Consider the following 17,024-nt stretch of genomic DNA (forward strand, 5'->3'; position numbering starts at 1 on the left):
AGACCAATATCCTTGATGAACACAGATGCGAAAATTCTCACCCAAATAACTGGACAATAGGATCCAACAGTACATTAAAAGGATTATTCACCATAACCAAGTAGAATTTATTCCAGGGCTGCAAGGTTGGTTCAGCATCCACAAATCAATCAATGTGATACAACACATTAATAAAAGAAAGAACAAGAACCATGTGATACTCTCAGTAGATGCTGAAAAAGCATTTGACAAAGTGCAGCATCCCTTCCTGATTAAAACTCTTCAAAGTGTAGGGATAGAGGGCACATACCTCAATATTATCAAAGCCGTCTATGAAAAACCCACTGCAAATATCATTCTCAATGGAGAAAAACTGAAAGCTTTTCTGTTAAGGTCAGGAACACAGCAGGGATGTCCGTTATCACCACTGCTATTCAACATAGTACTAGAAGTCCTAGCTTCAGCAGTCAGACAACAAAAAGAAATTAAAGGCATCCAAATCAGCAAAGAAGAAGTCAAACTATCACTCTTTGCAGATGAAATGATACTTTAGGTGGAAAACCCCAAACCACTCCAAATCTGCTAGAACTTGTACAGGAATTCAGTAAAGTGTCAGGATATAAAGTCAATGCACAGAAATCAGTTGCATTTCTTTACACTAACAACAAGACAGTAGTAAGAGAAATTAAGGAGTCCATCCCATTAACAATTTTACCTAAAACCATAAGAAACCTAGGAATAAACCTAACCAAAGAGGCAAAGAATCTATACTCAGAAAACTATAAAGTACTCATGAAAGAAATGGAGGAAGACACAAAGAAATGGAAAAATGTTCCATGCTCCTGGATTGGAAGAACAAATATTGTGAAAATGTCTATTCTACCTAAAGCAATCTACGCATTTAATGCAATCCCTAAGAAAATCCCACCCATTTTTCTCAAAGAAATAAAACAAATAATCCTAAAATTTATATGGAACCAAAAAAGACCTCGAATAGTCAAAGGAATATTGAAAAAGAAAGCCAAAGTTGGTGGCATCACAATTCCAGACTTCAAGCTCTATTACAAAGCTGTCATCATCAAGACAGCATGGTACTGGCACAAAAACGAACACATAGATCAATGGAACAGAATAGAAATAGAAATAGAACAGAAATAGACCCTCAACTCTATGGTCAACTAATATTAGACAAAGCAGGAAGGAATGTCCAATGGAAAAAAGACAGCCTCTTCAACAAATGGTGCTGGGAAAATTGGACAGCCACATGCAGAAAAATGAAATTGGACTATTTCCTTACACCACACACAAAAATAGACTCAAAATGGATGAAGGACCACAGTGTGAGAAAGGAATCCATCAAAATCCTTGAGGAGAACACAGGCAGCAACCTCTTTGACCTCAACCGCAGCAACTTCTTCCTAGGAACATCACCAAAGGCAACAGAAGCAAGGGAAAAAATGAACTATTGGGATTTTATCAAGATCAAAAGCTTTTGCACAGCAAAGGAAACAGTGAACAAAACCAAAAGACAACTGACAGAATGGGAGAAGATATTTGCAAACGATATATCAGATAAAGGGCTAGTATCCAAAATCTATAAAGAGCTTAGCAAACTCAACACTCAAAGAACAAATAATCCAATCAAGAAATGGGCAGAGGACATGAACAGACATTTCTGCAAAGAAGACATCCAGATGGCCAACAGACACATGAAAAAATGCTCCACATCACTCGGCATCAGGGAAATACAAATGAAAACCACAATGAGATATCACCTCACACCAGTCAGAATGGCTAAAATTAAGAAGTCAAGAAATGACAGATGCTGGCTAGGATGCGGAGAAAGGGGAACCCTCCTACACTGTTGGTGGGAATGCAAGCTGGTGCAACCACTCTGGAAAACAGCATGGAGGTTCCTCAAAAAACTGAAAATAGAGCTACCTTGTGACCCAGCGAGTGCATTACTGGGTATATATCCTAAAAATACAAATGTGGTGCTCCGAAGGGGCACGTGCACCCTAATGTTTATAGCAGCAATGTCCACAATAGCCAAACTAGGGAAAGAACCTAGATGTCCATCAACAGATGAATGAATAAAGAAGAGATGGTATATATACACAATGGAATACTATGCAGCCATCAAAAGAAATGAAATCTTGCCATTTGCGATGATGTGGATGGAACTAGAAGGTATTATGCTTAATTAAATAAGTCAGTCGGAGAAAGACAACTATCATATGATCTCCCTGATATAAGGAAGTAGAGATGCAATGTGGGTGGTTTGGGGGTAGGAAAACAAAAAAAAATGAAAAAAGATGGGATCAGGAGGGAGACAAACCATAAAAGACTCACTCTCAAAAAACAGACTGAGGGTTGCTGGGGGGAGTGGGGATAGAGGGTGGTGGGGATATGTACACTGGGGAGGGTATTTGCTATGATGAGTGCTGTCAAATGTGTAGATTCACAGACCTGTACCCCTGGGGATAAAAATACATTATATGTTTATTAAATAAATAAATTAATTTAAAAAAATTAAAAAAAATAAATGAAATCTTGCCATTTCCAATGATGTGGATAGAGCTAGAATGTATAATGCTAAGTGAAATATGTCAGTCAGAGACAGACAATTATCATATGATCTCACTCATATGTGAAATTGGAGAAACAAAACAGATGAACATAGGGGAAGTAAAAAGGGAAAACCAAAAAACAGACTTACCTATAGAGACCAAACTGATGGTTACCAGAGCAGGAAGTGGATGAAATAGGTGATGGGGATTCAAGAGGGCACTTGTGAGGAGCACCGGGTGTTGTATAGAAGTGATAAATCACTAAATTCTATATCTGAAACTAATATTACATGGTATATTAACTACCTGGGCTTTAAATAAAAACTTGAAAAAAAAACAGGGAAAAAATGCTGTTTAATAGAATTATAGTTACAGCAATTTAGTATTTTGAAAAATTCACTTGTTGAACAGTAAACCTAAGTCCCCTTATCTCTGCAGTGTACCGACTAGCATATCTTCGACTAAATACCCTGTGTGCACGCCTTCTGTCTGACCACCCAGAACTAGAACATATCATCTGGACCCTTTTTCAGCATACATTGCAAAATGAGTATGAACTCATGAGAGACAGGCATTTGGATCAGGTAAGAAAATAATGCACTTCACTACTCTTCTCCTACTCATTTGTTAACTGTGCACTGATTTCTTAAAAGATTAGATTCAAACAAGAAGCTAGATCAATTTAGCAGACTTAATATATATGCATTCTTTTGCTTCCTTTTATAATTTTGCTATAGTTCTTAGAGCTTTAGAGCTCAGGAGTATTTCAGTGACTTTTTTAATGACATAAAAGATCTTATTTATAAAAATCATTGAAAAAAACTGTTTATTAAGAGTTTTTCTGTCTTGTAGTAAACTAGATATCATGTTAGTAAGGAAGAAGTCCAAGACTTAAGAACAAGTTGATCTAAAACAATGCCTATTGAGTGAATGAATGAATGAATAAAAAAATAAATGAATGACAGTTTACAGAGAATGATCTTTCATATCTTCCTGTTTTTTCTCTTTATGCATAATAATAATATTTTTTGGTAGCAACTTATTGAGATATAATTAACATGCCATACAAATTACCCATATAAAGTGTACAATCCAGTAGTTTTTAGTATATTGATAGAGTTGTGGAACCATCACCAAAATCACTTTTAAAACAGTTTTATCATGCTAAAAAGAAATGCCATACCATTCAATACTCATCATCTGTTCCTCTACTTCTTCCAGGCCCAGGCAATACTGATCTTTCTATGTCTGTAGATTTGCCTCTTTTGGGACATTTTATATAAATGGAATCATATAATATGTTGTATTTTGTGTCTGGCTTCTTAGTGTAATGTTTTCATTGTTCATCTGTGTTATGCCTTGTATCAGTACTTCATCCCTTGTGTTGCCAAATAATATTCCATTGTATGGATATACCACATCATATTTATCTGTTCATTATTTGGTGTACATTTGTTTTCTACTTTTTGGATACTATGAATAATGTTCTGTGAACATTTATATACAAGTTTTGTGTGGATATATGCTTCCAGTTCTCTTGGATATATACCTAGAAATAGAATTGCCAGGTCTTGTGATAACTTTATGTCTAACCTTTGCAGATAGGCCAGATTGTTTTCCAGTATATCCACACCATTCTGCATTCCTATCAGAAGTGTATGAGGTTCCAGTTTCTCCATATCCTCACCAGCCTAGTGGGTATAGAGTAGTATCTATAATCATCCTATTGGGTATAGAGTAGTATCTCTTTATGGTTTTAATTTGCACTTCTCTGATGGCTATTGATATTGATTGAGAATATTTCATGAGCTTATTGGCCATTTGTATATCTTCTTTAAAGAAATATCTTCTCAGATAATTTGCATATTTTTTAATTGAGTTGTCTATTATTGAGTTACAAGTGTTCTTATGTAGTCTACATAAAAGTCCCTTATTTCATATGATTTGCAGTTGTTTTCTCCAGTTCTCTTGAGTTGTATTTTCACTTTCTTGATGGTGTCCTTTGTGGCACAAAAGTTTTTCATTTTTTTTTCTTCTTTTTTTTTTAATTTTTTTTTATTATTAATATATTTTTTTATTTTTTATAAACATATATTTTTATCCCCAGGGGTACAGATCTGTGAATCACCAGGTTTACACACTTCACAGCACTCACCAAAGCACATACCCTCCCCAATGTCCATAATCCCACCCCCTTCTCCCAAACCCCCTCCCCCCAGCAACCCTCAGTTTGTTTTGTGAGATTAAGAGTCACTTATGGTTTGTCTCCCTCCCAATCCCATCTTGTTTCATTTATTCTTCTCGTACCCACTTAAGCCCCCATGTTGCATCACCACTTCCTCATATCAGGGAGATCATATGATAGTTGTCTTTCTCTGCTTGACTTATTTCGCTAAGCATGATACGTTCTAGTTCCATCCATGTTGTCGCAAATGGCAAGATTTCATTTCTTGTGATGGCTGCATAGTATTCCATTGTGTATATATACCACATCTTCTTGATCCATTCATCTGTTGATGGACATCTAGGTTCTTTCCATAGTTTGGCTATTGTGGACATTGCTGCTATAAACATTCGGGTGCACGTGCCCCTTTGGATCACTACGTTTGTATCTTTAGGGTAAATACCCAGTAGTGCAATTGCTGGGTCATAGGGCAGTTCTATTTTCAACATTTTGAGGAACCTCCATGCTGTTTTCCAGAGTGGCTGCACCAGCTTGCATTCCCACCAACAGTGTAGGAGGGTTCCCCTTTCTCCGCATCCTCGCCAGCATCTGTCATTTCCTGACTTGTTGATTTTAGCCATTCTGACTGGTGTGAGGTGATATCGCATTGTGGTTTTGATTTGTATTTCCCTGATGCCAAGTGATATGGAGCACTTTTTCATGTGTCTGTTGGCCATCTGGATGTCTTCTTTGCAGAAATGTCTGTTCATGTCCTCTGCCCATTTCTTGATTGGATTATTTGTTCTTTGGGTGTTGAGTTTGCTAAGTTCTTTATAGATTCTGGACACTAGTCCTTTATCTGATATGTCGTTTGCAAATATCTTCTCCCATTCTGTCAGTTGTCTTTTGATTTTGTTCACTGTTTCCTTTGCTGTGCAAAAGCTTTTGATCTTGATGAAATCCCAATAGTTCATTTTTTCCCTTGCTTCTGTTGCCTTTGGTGATGTTCCTAGGAAGAAGTTGCTGCGGTTGAGGTCAAAGAGGTTGCTGCCTGTGTTCTCCTCAAGGATTTTGATGGATTCCTTTCTCACACTGTGGTCCTTCATCCATTTTGAGTCTATTTTTGTGTGTGGTGTAAGGAAATAGTCCAATTTCATTTTTCTGCATGTGGCTGTCCAATTTTCCCAGCACCATTTGTTGAAGAGGCTGTCTTTTTTCCATTGGACATTCCTTCCTGCTTTGTCTAATATTAGTTGACCATAGAGTTGAGGGTCTATTTCTGTTCTATTTCTATTTCTATTCTGTTCCATTGATCTATGTGTTCGTTTTTGTGCCAGTACCATGCTGTCTTGATGATGACAGCTTTGTAATAGAGCTTGAAGTCTGGAATTGTGATGCCACCAACTTTGGCTTTCTTTTTCAATATTCCTTTGACTATTCGAGGTCTTTTTTGGTTCCATATAAATTTTAGGATTATTTGTTTTATTTCTTTGAGAAAAATGGGTGGGATTTTCTTAGGGATTGCATTAAATGCGTAGATTGCTTTAGGTAGAATAGACATTTTCACAATATTTGTTCTTCCAATCCAGGAGCATGGAACATTTTTCCATTTCTTTGTGTCTTCCTCCATTTCTTTCATGAGTACTTTATAGTTTTCTGAGTATAGATTCTGTGTCTCTTTGGTTAGGTTTATTCCTAGGTATCTTATGGTTTTGGGTGCAATTGTAAATGGGGTTGACTCCTTAATTTCTCTTTCTTCTGTCTTGCTGTTGGTGTAGAGAAATGCAACTGATTTCTGTGCATTGATTTTATATCCTGACACTTTACTGAATTCCTGTATAAGTTCTAGCAGTTTTGGAGTGGAGTCTTTTGGGTTTTCCACATATAGTATCATATCATCTGCGAAGAGTGATAATTTGACTTCTTCTTTGCCGATTTGGATGCCTTTAATTTCCTTTTGTTGTCTGATTGCTGAGGCTAGGACCTCTAGTACGATGTTGAATAGCAGTGGTGATAATGGACATCCCTGCCGTGTTCCTGACCTTAGCGGAAAAGCTTTCAGTTTTTCTCCATTGAGAATGATATTTGCGGTGGGTTTTTCATAGATGGCTTTGATGATATTGAGGTATGTGCCCTCTATCCCTACACTTTGAAGAGTTTTGATCAGGAAGGGATGCTGTACTTTGTCAAATGCTTTTTCAGCATCTATTGAGAGTATCATATGGTTCTTGTTCTTTCTTTTATTGATGTGTTGTATCACATTGACTGATTTGCGGATGTTGAACCAACCTTGCAGCCCTGGAATAAATCCCACTTGGTCATGGTGAATAATCTTTTTAATGTACTGTTGAATCCTATTGGCTAGTATTTTGTTGAGTATTTTCGCATCTGTGTTCATCAAGGATATTGGTCTATAGCTCTCTTTTTTGGTGGGATCCTTATCTGGTTTTGGGATCAAGGTGATGCTGGCCTCATAAAATGAGTTTGGAAGTTTTCCTTCCATTTCTATTTTTTGGAACAGTTTCAGGAGAATAGGAATTAGTTCTTCTTTAAATGTTTGGTAGAATTCCCCCGGGAAGCCGTCTGGCCCTGGGCTTTTGTTTGTTTGGAGATTTTTAATGACTGTTTCAATCTCCTTACTGGTTATGGGTCTGTTCAGGCTTTCTATTTCTTCCTGGTTCAGTTGTGGTAGTTTATATGTTTCTAGGAATGCATCCATTTCTTCCAGATTGTCAAATTTATTGCTGTAGAGTTGCTCATAGTATGTTCTTATAATAGTTTGTATTTCTTTGGTGTTAGTTGTGATCTCTCCTCTTTCATTCATGATTTTATTTATTTGGGTCCTTTCTCTTTTCTTTTTGATAAGTCGGGCCAGGGGTTTACACAACAAAGGCAGTCCTGAGAGGAAAATATATAGCGGTACAAGCCTTTCTCAAGAAACAAGAAAGGTCTCAGGTACACAGCCTAGCCCTACACCTAAAGGAGCTGGAGAAAGAACAAGAAAGAAACCCTAAGCCCAGCAGGAGAAGAGAAATCATAAAGATCAGAGCAGAAATCAATGAAATAGAAACCAAAAAAACAATAGAACAAATCAACGAAACTAGGAGCTGGTTCTTTGAAAGAATTAATAAAATTGATAAACCCCTGGCCCGACTTATCAAAAGTTTTTCATTTTGATCATGTTCAGTTTATCTATTTTTTTCTTTTGTTACTACTGCTTTTGCTGTCTTATCTAAGAAATCATTGCCAAGTCAGAGATCATAAAGATTTATTCTGGTGTTTCTCCAAAAATGTTATACTTTTAACTCTAACATTTACATTTTGATTCATTTTGAGTTAATTTTTCTGTATGGTGTGAGAAGGGGTCTAACATCACTCTTTTATATCTGAATACTACTTGTTCCAGCACCATTTCTTAAAGTCTTTTCTTTCTGTGTTGAGAGAAATCAGAACTAACTGTATATGGATAAAAGTTCATTTCTGGTTTCTTAATTGTGTTCCATTGATCTGTATGTCTTCTCTTATGCCTGTACAGAACTGTCTCAATTACAAAGCTTTGTAGTAAATTTTGAGATAGGGAAGTGTGGGGGCATCTGGGTGGCTTAGTCAGTTAAGCATCCAACTCTTGATTTCAGCTCAGATCATGATCTTAGGGTCCGGATCCCAGGGTCCTTTTCAGTAGGAAGTGTGCTTGATATTCTCTCCTTCTCCCTCTGCCCCTCCCCCACTCACGCTCACACTCTTGTGCACGCTCTTTCTCCCTAAAATAAATAAATAAATAAATCTTAAAAAGAAAAAGAAATAGGGAAAAAAATTTGTTCTTTTTCAAGATTTGTTGTACTGTTCTATAGCTTGCATTTCCATATAAATTTTAGGATCAGTTTGTCAATTTTTGCAAAGAAGCCAACAATGATTTTGATAGGGATTATATTGAATCATAGATTAATTTGAGGAGCTTTCTTATCTTAATAATATTAAGTATTCTAGCCAATGAACATATGATGTCTTTCCACTTATTTATTTATTTATTAAAGATTTTATTTATTTATTTGACAGACAGAGCTCACAAGCAGACAAAGAGGCAGGCAGAAGGAGAGAAGGAAGCAGGTTCCCTGCCAAGCAGAGAGCTCAATGTGGGGCTCGATCCCAGGACCCGGGATCATGACCTGAGCCGAAGGCAGAGGCTTTAACCCACTGAGCCACCCAAGCGCCCTTTCCACTTATTTAGATGTTAATTTTTTTCAGTTATGTTTTAACATTTTCAGAGTATAGTCTTTTTATATTAAATTTATACACCTCAGTGTTTTTATTCCTTTTAATACTATTGTAAATGGAACTATTTCTTTAATTTCTTGTTTGCATTATTCATTACAAGTGTATAGAAATACAATTAATTTTCATATATTGATCTTGTTAACCTGCGGTTTTATTGAAGTACTTTATTAGTTCTAATAGTTTTTAGTAGATTTTTTAGGATTTTCAATATATAAGATCATATTGTCTTCAAATAGAGATAGTTTTACTTTTACCTTTTTAATCTGGATGACTGCTACTTCATTTATTTGTCAAACTGCTGTAGTGTAGTACCTCAAAAACAATGTCGAATGAAAGTGGTGAGAAGGGACATCCTTGTTTTGTTTCTGCGCTAGGGGAAAGCATTCAGTCTTTCACCATTAAATGTATTGTTAGCTGTGGAGTTTTTGTATATGCCCTTTATCAGGTAAAGGAAGTTCCCATCTATTCCTGGTTGTTTTTATCATGAAAGTGTGTTGAATTTTGTCAAATGCTTGTTCTATATCTATTGAGATGATCATTGGGGTTTTCTCCTTTTATTGTATTGATATGTAGTATATTACATGAATTGATTTTCAGATGTTAAACCAATCTTGCATTTCTGGAATGAATCCCATTTGGTCATAGTCTATAATACATTTGATGTGCTGCTGGATTCAGCTTGTTTTTGTTAAAAATGTTTACATCTATAACCATAAAAGATAATGGTAATTTTCCTCTCATATCTGGATTTGATATCAGAGTATTACTATCCTCACAGAATTAGTTGGGTAGTCTTCCCTCCTCTTCTAATTTCTGAAGAGTTTGTGAGAAATTGGTATTGATTCTTTTTTAAAGGTTTTGTAGAATTCACCAGTGAAACCATCTGGGCCTGGGCTTTTGTTTGCAGATAGTTTTGGAGTATTATTTCAAGCTCATATTTTCTGTTTCTTCTTTAGTAAGTTTTGGTGATTTGTGTTTTCTCTTAAAAATTTTCTTTCCATCTTAGATATCTATTTTGTTGGTATGCAGTTGTTCATAATGTTCTCTTTGTTTCTATCAGTTCAGTAGTAATGTTCCCAGTAAGAATGGTATTTTCAGGGGCGCCTGGGTGGCTCAGTGGGTTAAGCCTCTGCCTTCAGCTCAGGTCATGATCTCAGGGTCCTGGGATCCAGCCCCTCATTGGGCTCTCTGCTCAGTGGGGAGCCTGTTTCCCTCTCTCTCTCTCTGCCTGCCTCTTTGCCTACTTGTGATCTCTGTCAAATAAATAAATAAAATCTTTTAAAAAAAGAAAAAGAATGATATTTTCAGCAAACCGTGAATTAGTGTATAAGGATATAACTTCCAAATATGTATATCTTTCTAGAGTATATTTGGGTGTATAAATTCTAGTATGTTGGATTTTTAAAAGTAGGCACTCATTGCCTTCTATTTTTCTACACTAGTCCTAAGGATTTCTAAATCCTAAGTCCTAAGGATTTCTAAAGAGATTAGGTATATGAAATCAAGACTTTTGCAGAGAGTTACCTTAAGAAGAGGTAGGAGAAAAATATGAATTAACAAAGAAGATATTAGATGGTGTTCTGAGTGGGAAAAATAGAATTGGGGCTGGTAGGATGCTGAACAAGCGGTGATGAGTAGATATTCTTGGCAATAGTAGATATAAGCAAGAATGTTGCAGAGATATAAGTACTTAAATTTGGCAATAAAATTCATACAAATGAAGAAAGTTTGATTTTTTCATTCTGTAAGGAATAATTTCAAATCTTATTTTTACATTAAAAATGTTTTTATTGAAATAGAACATGCATATAAAAGCATCCATATATCATAAGAATACATCTTAACGCAAATTCATAAACTGAACTCATCTGTATAACCTGCTTCCAAATCAAGAGCATTACCTGCAATATAAAGACTCTCTCCTGCCCCATTCCAAACTCCTTACCACCATCACCAAGTGTATTCAATTTTATTTTATCTGATAGTTTAAACCTTTGACATATCTGACCTTTTTTTTTTTTTAAGTGCTAGTTACACAGTGAACTGATTCCAATTTCAACCTTTATGGGGGGGGGGGGGAACACCTAAGGAACAAAGGTCAAAGTTAGGGTTATTTACAAACCAGATGATCAGTTCTAATAATCAAGGTCTGATTTTTACATTTTGTTCTTTAAATACAATTTGGGTTGAACACTTCACATCACCTTTCAAACTGAGCTTAGGATGGGAAAACATAATCCTGTAGGAACTTAGATTTCCATTTTTTGAAGCTAAAAGAAAGATAACAGTACTTTTTAGAGCACAACTATGTAACAAAATTCTGATTTTTTTATATTGCATTGACTTACTAGATTATGATGTGTTCCATGTATGGCATATGCAAAGTGAAGAATATAGACCTTAAATTCAAAATCATTGTAACAGCATACAAGGATCTTCCTCATGCTGTTCAGGAGGTAGGTAATCTTCCATAGTAAGATTTTTTTGGATATATTCATATCTATAAAATGGATAATTTAAGTCATTAATTAGATCATATATTATGACATTATATAAATTTATGTATCAGTTTTTTTACCTTTATATTACTGGTTAATTATTTGTGCTTAAAACAGAATTGGAAAGTTAAGGCACTATAATATCCAAATTCATGTTATAAAGTTAATAAGCAATACTACATCTTTGCAATAAACAGGATATTTGTAATAAATTTTTACACATGTGTATATATTTTTTAAAAGTCTGTGACATTTCACTTCTGGTAGAACAGTTATATACCAAACCTAAGAAGACTTTTCTAGATTATTTTTTCCTGTATAATATGTGATTCTTACTGTTAGAAAATAATATGAACTATTAGAAAAAAAAATCTAAAGAGATAAATTTCCAGATTCATTTAACAGGTGTTTTTATTCTTCTTCTTCAGACATTCAAACGTGTTTTGATCAGAGAAGAGGAGTATGATTCCATTATAGTATTCTATAACTCGGTCTTCATGCAGAGACTGAAAACAAATATTTTGCAGTATGCTTCTACCAGGGTATGTTGGAAGTATCCTTTGATTGGGAAAATCTAATTATAAAGTGGAGCTTACTAAAACATTAAAAAAAATCTGCTTTTTGTTTTTGCCCTAGCCCCCTACCTTGTCACCAATACCTCACATTCCTCGAAGCCCTTACAAGTTTTCTAGTTCACCTTTACGGATTCCTGGGGGAAACATCTATATATCACCCCTGAAGAATCCATATAAAATTTCAGAAGGTGTGCCAACGCCAACAAAAATGACTCCAAGATCAAGGTTTGTATTTTCTCTTTAGGGAAAGGGCAAAGAATAAGAGGGGATTATTTTGATCCAAGTACAAAAATATAAAGCTTTCTTCACTTAAAATATATTTATTTACATTAAGTAACATGATAGGAATTTGGTAGGTAAGAAAGATTATCTTTTTACTTAAGTGGGTTTGCAAGTTTAGTCTTCAGCTTTCCTGGGTGCTAGGGTTTGTTCTTTTGTGAACAAAGAACAATTTTTGTAGTAGGTTTAAAATCACTTTCATACTTTAGTAAATAACCAGTCTGCTAAGTAAAGTAGATTACTTTTGGTTAAGATCTGGGTGGCTCAGTTGGTTAAGCAGCTGCCTTCGGCTCAGGTCATGATCCCAGCGTCCTGGGATCGAGTCCCACATCGGGCTCCTTGCTCCGCGGGGAGCCTGCTTCTCCCTCTGACTCTGCCTTCCACTCTGTCTGCCTGTGCTCGCTCTCGCTCGCTCTCTCTAACAAATAAATAAATAAAATCTTTAAAAAAAAAAAAAAAAAAAAAGAATTTTTATTCTCTAGCTTTACTGAATGTCCTGTAAACTCTGTGAACCTGTTTATCTTGCTTTGTTACAAAAATGTAGATGACTGATTAAATGTACATAACTGCAAATTAAGTCTTTAGAAGCCCATCCTTAATTCTGCCTGCAGCTTCCTTATATTACCTGGGGCAGGTGTCACTACTTCGGAAGGGTGCTGTGGATTAGGGAGATGATGAGTATGAAGCTGTTTTAAATTCCTAGATGAAAGTTTCTGTGCAACTACAAATCATTACATTATCTTCCACATCCAACCACAAGTGCTTTGTGACTTTGAAGTGCTTCCATTGCCTTATTATATGTTATCATGGGCTGTTTGAAAATGACTTTATTTGTACAGAGTGGTAGGCAGATTAGCTAGTACAGTTAAGGTAGTCTCATCTCCTTAAATTGTCAGCTCATAGAATTGTACTTAATGGGCAAGAAAAACAAAAGGGAGAAGGGGGAGATATTAGCCATCTAGAAAACATTTGTGTGGGGTGTTTAATTATATAAGTAATGCACACTCATGGTAAAAATTTGTAACTCTACAGGAAGAGAGAAAATAGAAACTAGTTGGCAAGTGATATAAATCCTCTTGTGCACCCCTGTACCATCTTTTATTTGCTGTTCTTATAGTATCTGTGTACAATATCTACAACTTATACTGTAAGTTGCTAAGATAATACATCATGTATATTTAATTTACACAGTCCCACATTGCCACATGAAAATGTGTACTTAGGTAATGATAATTGATCTGTATTATTCTTATGATATCTATTTACTGAACTTAGTGAAATCACTTCTCAGTTGAGGTCATATTCTCAAAATCTTGATCAATCATTGATCAGGCATTAAGAGAGCATCTTCACATTCTATTTATCAAGCATATTTAGGTATTCTGCTTAATCAAATATATATATATTCTGCTTAATCAAATATATATATATATATATTTGTCCACCTATCAAGGAATTGGAGTATAATAAGACCTATCTCCTAGTTCCATGTGCATATGATCATATCCTTGTTATGTGAAGCTAATACTGTTTTTCACATTTATTATAAAAACAAATTATATGGTTCACTCATGGCAACCACAGATTCAAAACCTGTGATATATATACAAAAAATAAAGAGAAAGCCAAACAAACGCTAAAGAAACTCATCAATCCCAAAGAAAAAGAACAAGAGAAGTTGAAAGAACAGAGAATAATTACAAAAACAACCAGAAAACAGGGGGAAAAATGGCATCAAGTACATACCTAACAATAATAACTTAAAAAAAAATAATAACTTTAGATGTAAATGGCCTAAATGCTCCAGTCAAAAGATACAGAGTGGTGGAATGGATAAAAATACAAGACCCTTCTATATGCTGCTTATAAGAGATTCACCTTAGACATAGAGACACAAACAGACTGAAAGTAAAGGGATAGAAAACCATTTACCATGCAAATGGAAGCAAAAAAGAAGCCAGAGTACCAACACTTAGATCAGACAATAGACTTTAAAACAAAGACTGTAACTAGAGACAAAGAAGAGTATTACATAATGATTAAAGGAGCACCCCAACAAGAGGATGTAACACTTGTAAGTATCTTTATACCAAACACTAGAGCACCTGAATACATAAAGCAGATATCAATGGAAATAAAGAGAGAAATTGATGGTAATACAATAATAGTGAGGGACTTTAACACCCCACTTACATCAATGGGTGGAGGATTCTGGCAGGAAATCAATAAGGAAACAGTGTCTTTGAATGACACTTTGCAACAGGTAGACTTAACAGATACATATAGCACATTCAATCCAAAACCAACAGAATACACATTATTCTCAAGTGCACACGGAACATTCTCCAGAAGGGATTACAAATGAGGCCACAAAACAGCTTCAATAAATTTCAGAAGATTGAAATCATTCCATGCATCTTTTCTGATTATATAGCAGTATGAAACTAGAAATAAAATGTAAGAAAAAAAATGGAAAAAACATGAGCATGTGGAGATTAATCAGTACGATACCATACAACCAGTGGGCCAACAGAGCAATCAAAGAAGAAACAAAAAATTCATGGAGAGAAATGAAAATGAAAACTAAATGGTCCAAACTCCTTCGGATGCAGTGAAAGCAGTTCTAAGAGGGAAATACATAGCAATAGAGCCCATAGCAAGAAACAAGAAAAAGCTCAAATAAACAGCGCCTTATACCTACAGGAACCAGAAAAAGAAGAACAAACAAAGCCCAAGTTGAGTAGAAAGGAATAATAAAGATCAGAGCAGAAATAAATGACATAAAGACTAAAAAAAAAAAAAAAGTAGAAAAAATTTAATGAAACCAAGAGCTGGTTCTTTGAAAAGATAAACAGAATTGGTTATTCCTTAGTTAGACTCATCAAGAAAAAAAGAGAAAGGACCCAAATAAAATTGGAAAGGAAAGAGAAGTAATAACTGACACCACAGAATTACAAAGGATTACGAGACTACTGCAACAAATTGTATGCAAACAAATTGGACAAATTTATCCTGAATGGATGAGGTTCTAGAAATATAGAATTTTCCAAAACTGAATTAGGAAGAAAGAGAAAAATCTGAACAGACTGATTTTTATTAATGAAATTGAATCAGTAATCAAAAAAATTACCAAAAAATAAACATCCAGGCCAGAATGCATTCACAGGTGAATTTTACCAGACATTTAAAAAAGAATTAATACCTATTCTCCTCAAACTATTCCAAAAAATAGAAGAGAAGGGAAACTTCCAAATGCATTTATAAGGCCAGCATTACCCTGATACCAAAACCAGAAAAACACACAAAAAAGAAAACTACAAGCCAATGTCCGTGATGAACATATATGGAAAAATCCTCAACAAAATTTTAGCAAACTGTATTCCACAATATATCAAAAATATCGTTCACCATGAGCAGGTAGAACTAATTCCAGGGGTGCAAGGGTGGTTCGATATTCACAAATGAGTCAATGTGATACACCACATCAAAAAAACAAAGGATAAAAATTATACGATCATCTCAATAGATGTAGAAAAAGCATTTGATAAAATGCATCATCGTTCATGATAAAAACTCTCAACAAAGGTTTACAGGGAACCTCCCTCAAGATAGTAAGGCCATATATGAAAAATGCACAACTAGCACCATATATCCCACATGATAACATCATAGTGAAAAAGTGAGAACTTTTTCTCTAAGATCAGGAATAAGACAAGGATTTTCACTCTTATTACTTTTATTTAACATAGTACTGAATGTCCCACCCATTGCAATCAGAGAAGAAAAAAAAAAGGCATCCATATTGGTCAAGAAGAAGTTAAATTGTCACCATTTACGGATGACATGGTACTATACATAGAAAATCCTAAAGACTCCACCAAAAATCTACTAGAATAAATGAATTCAGTAAAGTTTCAGGATACAGAATTAATGTTCAGAAATCTATTGCATTTCTATACACTAACACTGAAGTAGCAGAAAGAAAAATTAAGAAAACAACACCATTTACAATTGCACCAAAAAGAAGAAAATAACTAGGAATAAACTTAACCAAAGAGGCGAAAGACCTGTATCTGAAAACTATAAAACACTGATGAAAGAAATTGAAGATGTCACAAATAAATGCAAAGATACTCCATGTTCATGGATTGGAAGAATTAATATTGCTAAAATGTTCATGTTTCCCAAAGTAATCTACAGATTCATTGCAATCCCTATAAAATACCACCATCATTTTTCACAAACTAGAACAAATAATACTAAAATTTGTATGAAACCACAAAAGACCCCAAATAGCCAAAGCAGTCTTGAAAAAGAATAGAGATTATCACAATCCCAGGTTTACTAAAGAGTTGTAGTAATCAAAACAGCATGGTACTGGCATAAAAATAAACCACATAGATCCATGAAACAGAATATAGAGCCCAGAAATAAACTAATAATTATATGGCCAATTAATCTATGCCAAAGTGTAAGAGGGGAAAAGATAGTCTCTTTAATAAATGGTGCTAGGAACACTGGACAACTACATGTAAAAGAGTGAAAGTGGACCACCTTTTATTACCGTACATGAAAATAAACTCAAAATGGATTAAAGATTTAAATGTGTGATTGGAAATCATAAGACCCTTAGAAGAGATCATAGGTAGTAATTTCTCTGACATCAACCATGGCAACATTTTTT

At 34.9% G+C, this 17,024-nt stretch overlaps 1 protein-coding gene across 1 annotated transcript in view; it reads left to right on the plus strand.

The window, feature by feature from the left end:
• The window catches only part of RB1 (RB transcriptional corepressor 1), a 166,290-nt gene that overhangs the window by 140,442 nt on the left and 8,824 nt on the right, over positions 1–17,024 (plus strand). The window contains exons 20-23 of the mRNA XM_059144350.1: positions 2,988–3,133; positions 11,340–11,444; positions 11,915–12,028; positions 12,123–12,286. Of these exons, the coding sequence (XP_059000333.1) occupies positions 2,988–3,133; positions 11,340–11,444; positions 11,915–12,028; positions 12,123–12,286 (529 nt within the window). The remainder of the gene's footprint in view (positions 1–2,987; positions 3,134–11,339; positions 11,445–11,914; positions 12,029–12,122; positions 12,287–17,024) is intronic.

This window comes from Mustela lutreola, chromosome 13 (assembly GCF_030435805.1).
Source record: "Mustela lutreola isolate mMusLut2 chromosome 13, mMusLut2.pri, whole genome shotgun sequence".
Lineage (NCBI taxonomy): Eukaryota > Metazoa > Chordata > Mammalia > Carnivora > Mustelidae > Mustela > Mustela lutreola.